The sequence below is a fragment of the Thermobia domestica genome, chromosome 14 (assembly GCF_964235325.1).
Source record: "Thermobia domestica chromosome 14, izTheDome1.hap1.1, whole genome shotgun sequence".
Taxonomy (NCBI): domain Eukaryota; kingdom Metazoa; phylum Arthropoda; class Insecta; order Zygentoma; family Lepismatidae; genus Thermobia; species Thermobia domestica.
The window spans coordinates 8,201,835-8,218,117 of NC_137467.1; the positions used below are offsets into that span (position 1 = coordinate 8,201,835).

Below are 16,283 nucleotides of genomic sequence, written 5' to 3' on the forward strand. Positions count from 1 at the left end.
CACAAAGTAAACGCCAGATACTATCAGCCCTCGGAGCTGAGTGAGCTAACGCAACATACTACTAAGGAAAATTGTTGTTGGCGTAGGTTCAAACCCTCTCTAAGGAAAATTTTTTTTATTATTTTTAAAATTTTTATAACACTTCTTTCGTTAAAATAAGATTAAAAATTATATTCAAAAAGTGATTTAACGATTTTAAAATTTTCATTAAACTTCTTTTATTAAAATAAGTTTGCCCTTGTACTATACAGATCCATAGCAAATGTAGTAGTAGTAGTAGTAGTAGTAGTGTTAATAGTAGTAGTAGGAACGGGTTAGAATGCAATTCAGTATTCATTTGTTTCCGTGCGATGTTGCCAAACGTAACCCGCTTACATGCCTTCTGGCTAGGGCTGAGTGTATTTCGAAAATATGCCTTCCGAACAGGACTAGCTCGGGAGAGTAATGCTCCCGGAAGTAGAAACGAGAAACACAGTTCTGATTGGTTGGCGTTATCCACTTCTTGCCACGTTGCATTAAAATAGCAGAAATCAAACGCTTGCTGCTGTTGGCCTTCGTGGTGGTTCGTCCGTGACCTTCGTGCAGTTCACATCGTGTACTGTGCTGTGCCTGTACGAGTTGAGTGCTTGGAGTTTGGTGGAGGGTGGTGTCTGATTGCTTAGCTGTTTTTGCCCTTGTTTGGTGTTGTGTTTGCTGCCTGTGCAATTGAATTGTATTGTTTTTTTTATTTTTTTCTTGGATCGCTAAGTTATTAATTGTGGTTATTCAGTGACTAATGGCTTCCTTACGTCTTAATACGATTCGTATTAACTTCCAGAGTGTAGTAAATGTTCCTAATTCTACTTACTTACATGAATGGATACACAATGAATTTAAGTTTGCATTAAGTGATGTTTTGAGCATAGAACTTGATTTTGCTCGTAAGTTTCTTTTTATTAAACTTTCTAATGCGGACTTGTGTGATCGGATCCTCATGGATCGTAATGGTGTTGTGTCATATACTGACGCTGAAGGTACTTATGAACTGCCTATAGAATCGGCTTCTCACATGTTCAAATTGGTGAAAGTTCATACAGTTCCTATGGAAATTTCGGATGCCCAAATAAAGCAAGTGCTGGGACAGTATGGCGAAATTATTTCTATGGACGAAGAAAAATACACCAAAGGTCATTATTATCCTGTACGAACTGGTCGGAAACTCTTAAAAATGATTTTGAAGCGGAACATTCCTTCCTATGTGACCATCTGTAATTTACGGCTTTGGGTTACCTATTTTGGGCAAACTAAAACGTGTGCTAGATGTGATAGTGAAAATCACCTCGTTTCCTCCTGCCCTCATCGCCAGGCTAAGCCAGTTCAGCCTCATGGGCATACGTCAACGTCAGTGGCTCCAGGTGTCCGTACCCTACTGAGGAGACCCCTCCCCCATTACAACTTGACAGTGCGCCCGACCTTACAAATTACAATATTTTTCCTGTATTGCAACCGAAACCTCCTTCAGACCCTCCCGCTAATACCAGTGTTGAGTGTGTTTCTTCTGAGGTAGCCCCCACCCCCTCTGTAACTGGGGAAGTGCTTTTTTCAACAGTAGTTCCTAACAGTTCTAAACTTCTACCTAGTGCTGAGTCTTTTTTTGAAGCCGAACCTTCTAGTGACAAATGTGCCCCCCCCCCCCGGATCCCGTATTTTGCAGTCGCAGCAACAGTTCCACTACCGTAGTAGAAGAATTGCCCGGCTCTCCAGTTCCAGTTTCACTGCCTCCCACTGTTGAGACCCCTGTGGATACTCCTGTGCCATGTTTGAATGCTTCATCTATCAAGAGTACGAATACTCCTGACGTTCATCCTATTTCTACCACTACGACTTGTTCTGACCCTATGGCGCTGGACAGCGTTTCAACCGCACCTACTACCACGGAAGCCACCCGTTCATCATCTACATCTCCAGAACGAGGACGTCGCAAACGTAAGAAGCGACATGAACTTGGTAAGTTAATCTTCTCCCAAACCGTTCAATTACAAGATGATATCAGTGCTCCCAAGGATGTCAGTTATTCTCAGTGAACTCGCCGATCTTGTGTAAATTGAAAACTACAGTGCCTAGTGTATACTGGATATTGTCTTGTTTTTATAATGATTCTCCTCCCGATCCGTTTTTTACTTTTATGGTCCCTTTTATAGGGTTTTCATTGTGTTTGTTACCATTTCCGTATGATTATTTCCCCATGTTTTCAGTGAATTTTGCTACAATTAATGTTAATGGTTTGTCTTCCGCGGTTAGAAAAGCTGCTTTAGTGGATTTTATTTTGGTCCATTCTCTTGACGTAGTGTTTTTACAAGAAGTAAACTTTTCTGCTTTTCACTTACAGCATCAGTATATCTATGTTGCTAATGACACTCCTTCTGGTACCGGAACTGGTCTCATTTATAGGGCAGATTTGGCAATTGATAATTTATTTTTACATCCGGAAGGTAGACTATTAACAGCAAAATTAGAACACTGTCACCTTGCTGACGTTTATGCTCATTCTGGAAGTAATCAAAAAGCTGTCAGAGAGCATTTTTTTGCTACGGATCTTGCAGTCGCTTTACATGATAGTACCGCTCCTATTATCTGCGCAGGGGATTTCAATTGTTCTCCAGGACGCAACTTCTCATCATCCAGGACGCAACTTTTCGTCTACCCTACAACAGGTAGTCAATTCGTTTAACCTTATCGATGTTTGGAATTATTATAAGCCTACGGAACTAGGACATACATTCTTTACTAGCCACAGTTCTAGTCGGTTAGACAGATTTTACATATCTAAATCTTTAATTCCTTGTGTGCTAGATATACAACTTTATCCTGCTTCGTTCACCGATCACTGTGCTGTATTGTTAACATTGAAGTTACCTGTTCAAAAATTTTATCAGTGTTCTCCCGTATGGCATATGAATACATCTCTATTAACGGATCTTGAGTTGCAACAACGGCTTCTCACTAAATGGCGCCAATTTTCCAATTCTAGTGGACGTTCATCCTTGCTTACTCGTTGGGAACTTTATATTAAACCGGCTTTAAGATCTGTATGTAGACATTATAGTAAGGAGCGTTGGCATGCTTATCATACCCAGTTTAATTATTATACTCGTTTACTTCATGACTATTACTCTGCATATCCTGGAACTATGCCTCCTTCTGTGTTTGTCAAGGTCAAAGAAATCAAAGCGTTCTTAATATCATTGTATCGGAAGCGCACAAAAGGTTTTTTTGTCAGAAGTAAAACAGAAAGTTGTAATGCAACGGAGGATGCGGCACTTCAGCAAATTTGTAAAGATCGCAAACGCGGTCAACGTAAACTTATAAGTAAATTAGTAGATCAGACTAACACTGTGCATCAGGGTAATCAGGTGGTGCCATGCTTTCATACGTATTATACCAGTTTATATACCAATGTATCTTCCATAAATACTTCCTCTTCCCCTTTTTTTGCTATGCTTCCTAGCTTGGAGGCTGCCGATCGAGAAACTCTGGATGCACCATTTACAGAACAGGAAGTTAAAAATGCCATTCTTATGGCTAAACGACAAAAATCAGCAGGTCCTGATATGATACCCAATGAAATGTACTTAATGTTTACTGACTTGATGTTACCATTCCTAACTCAAATGTTTAATGAATTTTGGAGTCGCCCTCACTTGACTAGGCACATGAAAAAAGGATTTTTGGTATTAGTTCCTAAACATGCCCATTCTACTCGCATTCAAGATTACCGTCCTATTACGTTACTTAATTCTGACTACAAGATTCTTGCACGTCTTCTTGCAAATAGATTAAGGCACGTCTTACACTGTTTATTGTCTCCATTTCAGTTTGGTCATGGCTCTTGCCTCCCCTTGTATGTAGCCTTAAGTAATATCAGGGACACTATTGCTTATTTTACTAATGTTCATGGTTCTACCACTGCATTACTCTCAGTCGATATGACACAAGCTTTTGATTATCTCCATCTTGATTATTTATATCAATTACTGCCGTCTTATGGTATCGGATCTCATTTTATTTCTATGATAAAAGCGCTTTCTTCCGATCGCTTACTTCAAATACATTGTAATGGTATTTTATCTAAGCATTTGGTTGTAAACAGAGGTCTCCCCCAGGGATCCCCCTTAAGTTCCATTTTATACAGTTTAGCTATTGCACCCTTAGTATACAAACTTAATAGCCTTTTTCCTGGTGTCCGTATTGAAACAAGGGCCATTTGCATTCAAGCATACATTGATGATGTCCACGTCATACTTAATTCCCCTGCAGATTTACAGGTGGTTCAGACTGAGCTTAATAATTTTGCTAGTATTTCGGGCGCTGTTGTTAATTAACACAAAAGTAAACTTTTTTGTTTTCACTCTGAGGCTGAGCAATTTTATCACACACCTTTTACTCTTGTTGATGATTTTAAACTTTTAGGAGTTCACTGGCGACGCACAATAAAAGAAACTATAGATTATAATTATTCTCAAGTCACGGCTAAAATAATTTCTACTTTATATGCTAATAAGTTGCCAGACCTTACATTATATGGTCGTGCTTATTTTCTTAATGTATTTGCATTTTCTCAACTCTGGTTTCTTGCTTAAATTTTCCCATTACCAGTCAAATATGAAAGTAAAATCACCAGCCATGCTTTATACTTTCTGTGGCATAAACAAATCTTCAGAGTTGCTCGTCCCACTATCTATGACTCTGTTGCTCATGGAGGTTTACGTATTTTAAATATTCGCCAACAATGCCGCAGCTTATTATTACACCGTACATGTGTTTTACTTTGTGTTTATGATTCTTTAATCACAGCTGTGTTACTAAAACAATGTCTTTTTTATGTATCTTTAGATTCCCCAGTCAGTGTTCTACCTTGGTCTCATATGTACCCCCACCTTACTAATGTTATTCTTGTTATATGTTATGCTCTCATCAGTCATGAGAGTATTGAAACGTATACTGTTAACCAATTATATTGTTATTATCATAGTAATATAAGGTATGTTCCTAAAATACAGCAGCAATTTCCGACTGTTCAATGGTCGCAAATTTGGGCCAATATTACGGCGAAATTTCTTTCTTTTAGTCTTAAATCGCTTTGGTTTCTTCTTGTACACAATTTAATTGTGACAAATGTACGTAGATATAACATTGGCCTAAGTAATACTATGTATTGTGCTCGTTGCCCTACTGAGGATACAATTGAACATCGTCTTTCAGGGTGTCATGAAAGCAAAGTGATCTGGTCCAAATATTGTTGTATTGTAAGCCGCATTCTCCGTTTGCACCCAAAATATGTCACTGTTCCCAACATGTTGCTGCTTCCTGAATATAAACATTTTCCGCAACCAAAGCACAATCTTATTATCTGGTTAACGATAACTACGGCAGCTTTAATACTTGAGGACGATATCAAAGGAAATACTGATCTGTATCTAAAACTTTTAATTTCTCGTATGTCACTTTTTACATCTCAACAACAACGGAAATATTTTGCTAATTATGTAAACGCCATTTATTAACGTTCAAAATTTGTTTTCTGTTTCCTTTTAGCTTAAGTCTGTGCTTAATTATGTAATTGACCTTTTCTTGAATAAAGAACAAAAAAAAGTGGGCTACCGTTATATGCTAGTAATAAAAGTCTCTTTTGGCGCGAGTTCAAATCCGGCCCAAGGAAAGTTTTTTTTTTTTTTTTACATTTTTATAACACTTATTAAATTAAAATAATATGAAAATAATACTTTAAAAAGTGATTTATTTACTTTTGTGCAGATAAGTAGTTGTAGTACTTATGCCCTTGTACTCCATGATATAGGGTTCGTTTTGTTCCCCTTGTACTTCATGATATAAATTTTGTGACAGCTTAAAACAACTGGCTAGGATAGCGCGTAAAACAGCTGGCTAGAGTAGCTCGCGGAAAAAAACGTATTTTCGGGAGTATTACTCTCCCGAGCGGGTCGTTTCCGAATGCACACTTGAGGAAACGTGAAACAACGGAAGTGCACCAACAATGTTGCCAAATTTAGAAACAAAAAAAAAACAGCACTTAAAAAAGTTTAACAAGAACACTAACAATAATTCGAATTGCATGGTAACAATAATAATAGCAAAAATATAAAACAACGACAAAAAATAGTAACAAAAATAAACAAAACGAAACTTAGGGTCAATCCAACAACACTGTACTCTCGACAGATGTTTTCCTTATAGCGCGAGAAACGACAGTGGCAACATTTCATGTATGGGAGTTGACGAGCGGAACTCACCCTCGCATTTCATTGGATGCTAAAATAGGTAGATCTAGGTCAAGCTTCAAGACTCCGTGCGATCACTACCTATAATCTTAAAACAATGACTACTTTTAGATTGACAACCTGCGACGATGTCAGAACGGATGAAAGGAGCGAGTGCCCCCTTTGGTTAAGCTTATTGCCTTAAACATCCTCTATTGTATTGTAGGGGAAATAATATAAAACTATCCTTTATGGCATGCAAAAACAAAAATGCCCCATCATAACTCCTTCTCTTCATTTTCCTCCCGCAAGAAATTAAAGCTGGTCTCGCCAGTGCTGCAACATTTGTTTTATTCCCTTCTTCTATCTTGTCACCTCCTCTTCTTTGCTCACCTCTTTTTCACAGAGTAGCCAAATTCAGAGAACAAAATTATCGATTTTCGTCTTTAGAATTATCGTTTATTACGAAAAAATTATCGTATATTCGTTATACATGTGATAATTCTAGAAGCAAGTAAACTGTAATACTACTAATAATAGCAATGTGTATAATAAACTTCTCTAGTAATCTTTCGTTTCGAACTCCAAATCTTTCTAATTGTTTTCACCATTTTTTAAATACTTCAGGTTGATTGCCAATGTTAGATTACGTGTAACACTCTGTGGGGCCAAGTCATAAAACATTTGTGAAAATGAATCAACATGGTACGCCCATTTTGACGCCATTGTTATAAGCGTCGGTGGAGTCAAAACATTATTATTATTTTTAGCAAGTGACAAGCGACAAGTGAAACTCATATACGGGTACCGCGGCTTGAAAAGCTGGTGATGTGAGACACAAAAGTGGGTATCACGGCCTCACGAATGACATTACTTGAGACCCAATTTTGGGTCTCATGGCAGTCAACCTGTTAACACTAGTCTGAACTACAACAATATTTGCATCCCTTCGTAAGCGTAATTGAATTTAAAGAATGGATACAGGGCTGCCATTTGCCAATCTTCAAATTATTATTGGTTTATTTTTAGCTGAATGACTGTTATGAACCTCAGTGTGTGTTTATTTTATAATCATTTAATGCACATCTACAATTTATTTGCAGATTCCAAAACTACAAAATAAAAGTTTGCGTTCTAAAATTATCGCATATTCACCTATTATATAGCAAAGGCATGATCGTATATACCATTAAGGCTTTTATCGAATATCACCATAACTTATCGTATGGTTGGCAAGTCTGTTCACAATTCTTCATTCATGTCACAGCGCGGTCAGTTCAAAATGGCTGCCTTAGTGGAGTGCAAGAAATGATGTATACAGTATAATAATGTAAATACTATAAACAGATCTTATGTTTAAACTATTTATTTGAACTAAATATATAACAGAAACTTCACAAAGTAGGGAAAGAAACTGCTTACCGGAGAGGTCTTGCTATTGGCAAAAAGTTTAATTGCAATCGGCATCAGCTCATCATCTCGGTTCAAGTAAAACAATGCAATAGGAGAGCACACCTGGAAACAAGATGTATCATTATTCCCTTTATTTCTTACAAAACCAATTTCCATTATATTAAACCAGTGGAAACAAACTTACAGAATTAGACCAGTTGAGAATGTTCCAAGAGCATTGCCAGAACGAACTTAAAAAGGATGAATTTTTCTTATTAACTTCTGCAGGCTTTATACCAATTGTTCTATGTGCTTTATTATTATACTCATTAAACAATTCTTGTAATATATCTATCCATTTATAATTTAATTTAGTACTAATTTTTTTCCACATGCTTTGTTTAAGAGTTCTGTTAAAACGTTCTACGATGTGTTGCTTTATGAAGACACATGCTCAAAATTAAAAAAATCGCAAAATACAATCTCTCTATGACTTACGGTTCCGGAAATATGGCTCCTTAAATCTTTCAAAATCCGAACTTCTTTTGGCCAATATCTGGGGAATGAAGGCCAGTTGGCCAGTGGCCACCGCTTACTATTTGGTACCAAAATGTTTACCATCCTCTTAGGTATTGATCAACACCAATATGACCTCTATGATTTACGGTTCCCGAGATATGGCTCCTAAACTCTCCTGAAATCCGAAATTTTTGGCCAATATCTGGGGAATGGTGGCCAGTTGGACAGTGACCTCCGGTTATTATCTGGTACCAAAATGTTCATCATCCTCTTAGGCATTGATCACCCCAATATCATCTCTGTATGACTTACGGTTCCCGAGATATGGCTCCTTAAATCTCCTGAAATTCAAACTTTTTTGGCCAGTATCTCGGGAACGATAAGAGTGACGCGAAAAATTCCATCACTTCTTTTTTGATGCTGTATCGAATGAAGAGCTCAAAATTGAAAAATTCGCAAATAACAGACAGATACATACACATACAGACACAGAGAATTTAGTAACGAACTTTTTAAGTTCGTGGAGAGAAAGACGGGACACTTCCATGATTTGACAATCCACATGTGGCTATAGTCATTATTACATCATCATTCTTGTCAGTAAGAAAGAAGTCTTAGGTTTTCAAAATAACCAGAGTCTTATTTATTTAACCTTATTCCAATTTCATCTTTTACACATTACTTTTTTTAACATTTGACAGGAAACAGGATAGGCCCATCGATAATCGCTTAGGAGCACTAGAACAACGTGTACCTTTATCTTTCCTTCTACTGGAGTTGACTTAATTTTGAGTTTAACGTTCCTTTACGAGACGGGACTTACTGATTAACGTGGAATCCGAACCACACGAGCTCTCCCATGACACTGCCTATAATATAAAAATAATGTCTGGTACTTGTAAATATTCTAATTTTACGGGTACATAATGGTGCCCACTTTGAGCCATACATTTCTCGATATATATTACAATGATGTGACATGTCGCTTCATGGCAAAACTGGAAATAAATAAATCTAATATTAATAAAATAAAGAGTTTGTTTGTTTGTGTGTGTGTGTGTGTGTGTGTGTCTGTGTACGGCCTGGGGACCGAGAGTTACCAAATTTGGGTCACGGGTACCTTGGTCCAGGTCCCAGATCAAGACGAAGCGTTTTTTTTTTTTTTTTTTTTAATTTCGAACCAGGGGAATCTCTGGGGAGCGTTTACCTGGATATGTAAAAATAGCCCAAAATGATCGATATTAGTGTCAAATCCAAAGTTTTCGCGGTCGCTCAAATGAGTTTCCACAGGCGTTGACTTTCAAATACAGCCCCCATGCGAAGAATGGGTATATTCAGCTACTAAATAATAATAATAATAATAATAATAATAATAATAATAATAATAATAATAATAATAATAATAATAATAATAATAATAATAAACCTTTTGTGTTTTTCAGTTGATTTACCTTTAGTAACCTCACTTCATGCAGAATACATAACTAATTATTTTTTAAAACTATTTTGAGTAATTCGGGGAAAGAACATAAATTAGAATTTTTCAAGAATCCCCTAATAAACCAATTGTAACGATCTGTATTTGTCTTTGTTCAGTAAGAACTGATGTACAACGTAAAACTTAAAGATTTAATTTCATTTTGTTCAACTAGTGTTGAGTTGACTTGCGATCGTAGGTATAGATACGGATTTATGAACATAAATTTCGAAAATTTCGATTTTTTTGACCCCAAAATAGGGAAGTAATAATTTCCTTAGTTGGCAATACTGATTGTGAGATGTTCAAAATGGTCTAAAAATTTAGGTACTTATATGAGGTAGATACATGACAATTCGTAAGTATATCTTTCTGAAACCAAAGAAGTAATAATAATAATAATAATAATAATAATAATAATAATAATAATAATAATAATAATAATAATAATAATAATAATAATAATAACTAAAACATATCGAAAATTTCTAATTTTTTGACTTTGGGCTTAAATTTGGGAGGGAAATTGGACCTTTAAGGGGAAAAAATCAGTATAAACTTTGTTCCAACCATATTTGGCATAGAAAGAAAAGCTTCTCGATATTTTAATTGGTGTTCATATAGCAGAGGATTAAATGCGTGATTTGCCCATGTGAGTCACTTTCGATCTCCGTATCGGAAGGTTTGGGCTTAAAATCTCTACCTTAAGTTCCTGTCTGTGCTCAAAAGATTCACGTCTAGATGTCGCTTTTGTCGCAATCTTGGTAGTTAAGAGTTGAATCTCTTGTGTTCTAAATGCTCCATTTTGACATCAAATTCACTAGAGCTCACATTCACATCATTTCCACATTAGCCTCCTTTGACCATACGCTGATATAATGTCGACTAGAGGTCTGCACGGGCCGGGCCGGGCCCGGCCCGTGAATATATATTGTGAGGTCCGACCCGAGTCCGAGCATTTAGGCCCGAGCCCGACCCGAGTTCGTGTGATAATCAAATGAGCCCGAATTACAGAAATTTAATAATTAACGCAAAATTGTATTTTTATTTACAACAATTAGAGCTTTAATTTTGCAGTTGTGCTTTAAAAGTTCTCCACAAAGAACGGTTCAATAAATATCATTGTAAAAGCTAGGCCCGAAAAGGCCCGAGAAATACGATTGAATATTTAAAATTTTACGGCCCGAGCCCAGCCCGGGCCCGAAATGACATATGCTTTGTAGACTCTAGTCCGGCCCACGGGCTCGTCCCAAGCCCGTACACACCTCCAATGTCGACATCAAGCTCATCAACCTTAAGGGGCCCATACACACAAACACATGCATGAAGAAACGTTCCAACATGCATGAAAAGTGATACAGTCATAGGTAAGTTCATCGTGTATGGCCTCGTACATGCATGTTGAAAAGTTTTCAAAATCTTCTATAAACACACATGATTGTTTTGCCGTTCTTCATGCATGTTTACCGTGTATGTACTCGTTCAAGCAAGTTGGTTGTTTTATATTTAGATCCGCCAATCACGACAGCGGAAGAAATCACGTGACTCTTTCCTCCGTAATGCCAAGGGCAATAATGATGGACGATCTTCTAGTAAGTTGGATCTTCCAGCAAGTTGGTACGTGTGTGGGCAAAGAAAAAAAATCTCCAATATGCATGATGAAACAAATCTTTCATGCAAGTGTGTGCATATGTGATCCCCTTCACGCTTACATTATTTTGTCATCTCACTGATGTCATCAACTCAACATGACGCTCATTCGAACTCACGCTGACATTACGTTCAATTAATCTCGGCTCAGATATACTTTCGATATAACACTCACTTGTCTTTGCGGTCCCTTCATTTGGACCTCACGCTTACATCCTCATCCAACACCACACTCACTAAACCTCACGCTGACATAATCGGTCTAACGTTAGAGTAAGGCTATTCTAGGATGTGTTTTCGATGCGTTTCTCTTTGCAGCGAACACGACCTAGGTGGCAATTCAGTAATTTTACTTTCTCCAGAGTTATAAATCATCCTGTGAACCAATCAGGGTTTCCAGGCCTTACTCCCACGCTCTTATTCTCATTCATGTGAATCACGAGAAATAACCCTATTGTGTTACATAGATTTTTCTGTGATTAGCTAATTTTCCGGAATTTCCTTGAATTTTTGTGATTTTTTTTGTTATACACGTACATACTTTATAATAGCAGTGTTCCAATTTTTTTCACAAAGCATCTTCCAAGCAGCTGTTTCTTGCTAAAATCCCCTTGCCTGGCAACACGTCTTTCCTTTTTTCCTTTCTTTCCTTCAGACATTGTTTTACTGATTCAGAAACAGCAGGCGGTCTATTGTTCTGAATCTCACCGAATACGCTCGAGCCAACGCATTCTGTGCGTTTTTATTGCTTTCGCGTTTGCATTGTGATTAGCCATTCACATTTAAGTATAAGGTCAGCGTATTCCAAGCGTACGCATGAGTTATAAAAACGCGTTGCGAACGCATCGAATAGCCGCGCACTTACGGAGACTTAATCTCACGGTTATATCATTTCAATATCATGCTTATACATCTTCCTGGTCATATCGTTTTGACATCACACTTATTTAAGGTCACGATCAGATAATCTGGAACTTACACTTACTTCGTGACGTTAAGATCAAGTGAACGTGAACATTAACTTTATGATTCCGGACCAGTCCGGCGCGAGAGGGGTGTCGAGCCGTGCCACCGCTTGGGGCGGCAAGTCTAATGGGCGTAAAAATTTGAAAAAGAAAATAATACTATCAAAATATAATGCTTGAAATAGGTCTGTTCACCTTACTTCACTCACATTCAGGAAAATATTCACTCAGGAAATTCAGAGCATTCGACCTTATTTTCAATTATCAAGCTACTAGCCACAGGTATGCCGTTTAATATTTCCCTTGCAGCAGCGTAGATGAGATTTTCAGCTATTTTGGATTGTGGATAAGATTATCAAGGTGTGTTTTATATTTTTTTCTATTCAGCATTTTTCTAACTCTCCCTTCCAAGTTTGGAAACGGTAAGTACATTATCACGTTAAAAGAATCATGGGAGGACAAAATAAATACTACCATTACTTACAAGGAAGGGTCACGCAGTGGCTCCGCTGAGATCCGAACGAGACAATTGTGTTTACATTTGATATGTTATAATTAGACGAATCCCAAAGTTATAGGTGCCACCGAGCGGAACATCGTGAGTTACAACATATTTTGTAATGTAAGAACTACAAAAAAATTACCTGGCATAATAGTTTGAACCGAGTCATTTGTTCGAAAACGGTTGAGTAAGTGGAAAACTCGGCCAACACGTATCCCATCATTTTCAACGACAAACATTTTTGGGCTAAAAACTTTGTCCCAGGGTCCCCCGCAGGGTCCCAGACGGGGTCCAACTCAAAATTTTCAAATTGCAAGGGGGGTTAAGGGGCACATCATTTGAAAGCTGTTGTAAAATGAAAGAAAATGCAGCAAGTCTCGACTCTCTACAACAACCCTGTCCAAAATGGCGATGTGTCAAAGTGTAAACGAAAACTTAATTGAAAAGTCCATGGTCATCCCTATAAACCGGAAACGGTAAGACAAATGTGAAAACAGGAAAGGATGTATGGCATTATTTTCAAAGTACAACGATTAAAGTGAAAACGTCTTGTCCCAGGGTCCCCACATGGTCCCAGGTGGGGTCCAACTAAAAAGTTTCAAATGGCAAGAGAGGTAGGACATCGTTTGAAAGCTGTTGTTAAGTGAAAGAAGACGGAGCGCATCTCGACTTTCTACGAGAACCCTGTCCAAAATTGCAGTGGGTCAAAATGTAAACAAAAGCTTAATTGAAAATCTATTGCCACCTTGAATCCAAGAGGGCCGCTTCAAACTTATATCGAAAGGATAAGCGTACCAAACTGCTGAAGCTACGAAAACAAATTTGGCATTAATGTTGATTAGTAAGTGACTAAAATATGCAAAATATTCAAAAACGCAACATCCTGAGTTCAAAATGCCGCACTATGTATCGAACGCATATCCAGCTCACACCACTGGTGTTGAAGAAGCGAACGTTTATGGTTAATAGTAGATATCCACAAAATATCAAAGAGTATAATCTGTAATCCAATGTGGCTGCCAGCGTGAAAAATGAGTTTGATGTTATTTCTTGGAATACTGTGACCAAACCAACAAAGTTTGACGCAGCTCGATGTACTGAAATGACTTACACATGTTTGGTACTACTCGCCAATCTTGCAAAGGATTTTTTTTTTTTTTGAATATTTGGTATTGCTTGAAGTATTGCGATCAAACCAACGAATGACATACAAATGTAACCATCACGAATACGTTACAACAGAGCCCCCGACCTACTGGTGCACCAAGTTCTTTCTGTATGAACTACGTATGAGAAAATTAGAAAAATACCCGAAGGTATTCAACTTTTGTTTAGCAGTATGAGTACGAAATCAGAGTTGTGTGTTCATCGCATATTCGTTATATTCAAGTAAATGACGTTGAGAGAACCATGACGAGCGTGCATTTAGAACAAAACATATATGTGTTGTTACCGAATGAAATAATAGTTGAAGTGAATCGAAATTCAATTGTTCTTTAGTCTTCCTATTATTTCTAAATACATAATAGAGAAAATAGAGATTTAGATTTCTACTATGAATGAAATAGGTTTTAAGCGGCCATCTTGGATTCAAGGTGTCCATAGTTTTTCAATTAAGCTTTTGTTTACATTTTGACCAGCCGCAGTTTTGCACAGGGTTGTCGTAGAAAGTCAAGACTTGATCCATCTACTTTCATTTAACAAGATCTTGCAAACGATGAGCTTCTTAACCTCTCTTGCCATTTAAAACTTTTTAGTTGGACCCCACCTGTGACCCTGTTGGCACCCTGGAACAAGACGCTTTAACTCAAATTGTTGTACTTTGAAAATAATGCCACACTCCCTTTCCTATTTTCATATTTGTCTCACCCTTTCCGATTTATAGGGATAACCATGGACTTTTCAATTAAGTTTTTGTTTACATTTTGACCCGTCGCCATTTTGCACAGGGTTGTCGTAGAGAGTCGAGACTTGCTGCATTTTCTTTCATTTTACAACAGCTTTCAAATGATGTGCCACTTAACCCCCCTTGTCATTTGAAAATTTTGAGTGGGACCCCGTCTGGGACCCTGCGGAGTAAGAGCCCATGTCTGACACATACTCCCCCCAAAAAAGACTCATCAAACTTTTTTAATACTAGGATATAAAGATAGTAACATGAACCGGAATTGTGTTGAAAAGTAATCGAAATATATAACTAAAAAATTGAAAATTGCGGGTGTTATAGGAAAACGATACGTAATTTTTTGTGTGTATCTCATGCTATTAAAAAAGGAAATAAAAGGGAAAATGTGTTCGAAACGAAACCAAACTGCAAAATACATGAAATATTTGAAATACACAGCTATATAATTCGTATTAGTGACTTATTGAAAATATTTTCAGTGTACTTACTACATAATTACTCCTACTAGTGATGTTATCAAGCATCGACAGATCTACCATGAATATCTTGTTCTTTCCCAAAGCTTCTGTCAAACTCATTCCTTCAAGAAATACCTCCGCTTGTTTGGCTTGTAATCCTAATCTAAGTGAAGAAAAAAATATATTATTACTTAATGAAATAGTTGCATTAATCACCTCTAGACAATATTCAAAGTGAAGATTTAGGAGTTTAGTGTCTGCTCACGAAGTTTCCAGCTTTATATTGGGTAAAATGGTTTTTTTTTATGTGATGTAGAATAGCGGACGCATAGGTGGATCCAGGTGGTGAAGACTCATTACAGAATGAGATCATAGATCTATGTGTTTCTTAATATGATTATAGTGAAGTGAGCAGCATTTCGAAAGCAATATCTCTGTCTACAACAGCCGAGAGAGGTCAAGCAGGTAAGTTGTAGCCCATAGCAGCTGGAGCAAGGATTCTCAGCCCATAGTAGTTGTGAAGGGTAAAGTAGATTCTCTAGCCCACAGCAGCTGGAGGGAATTCAGGAAGCTCTTCAGTCCACAGTCGCTGAAGAAGGCGAGGTTGTAGTGACGTCTCAATAGGTTCTGCACGGAGAAAATAATCGCCTGGGCGACCTCGGACCGTAACAACTGCGGGAAATGTGTCGCGTGGAAAGAGTCCATCCAGCAATTTATAAAGCGTTCAGCACTTATATAGGTGGACCAGGCAATTTTTTTTTTTCTCAGTGCAAAATCTGTTGCTTTAAAGCTTGGTACCCAAACTTGAATAGTTTTTCTATCCGGAACAGAATCATGTCGGCTAAGTCCGAACCGAATGTGAAATGCCCACTGAGTAGTAATCACAGAAACACCATTACAAATATTTCTCCTCCACAACAAACGCACGATGCTCAGCGCTCCACGCCATTGCACAGTGGTCCAGAGACCCTCAAAACCTGGCCAAAATTACATGACGCAAATCTCGGAACTAGTAGTAGTGCTGGATAGGTATTGACCTTAGGCAGTCATATCGACATGGGTGTTTCAAATAATAGCGTCCCGCAGTCTGTGACAGGCGTCCAATGTAAGAGGTTGCCTGTGCACAAAACAGCAGTTGTGTATCAGCTAGAGACAACAAA

At 37.7% G+C, this 16,283-nt stretch overlaps 1 protein-coding gene across 2 annotated transcripts in view; it reads right to left on the reverse strand.

Annotated features, from left to right (window-relative positions):
• LOC145669501 (polyunsaturated fatty acid 5-lipoxygenase-like) overlaps positions 1-16,283 on the reverse strand; it is a 103,206-nt gene that overhangs the window by 41,470 nt on the left and 45,453 nt on the right. For both annotated transcript variants that reach the window (XM_081737681.1, XM_081737680.1), the window contains exons 6-7: positions 15,154-15,286; positions 7,677-7,769 (exon numbers count right to left, since the gene is read on the reverse strand). In XM_081737681.1, the coding sequence (XP_081593807.1) occupies positions 7,677-7,769; positions 15,154-15,286 (226 nt within the window). The remainder of the gene's footprint in view (positions 1-7,676; positions 7,770-15,153; positions 15,287-16,283) is intronic.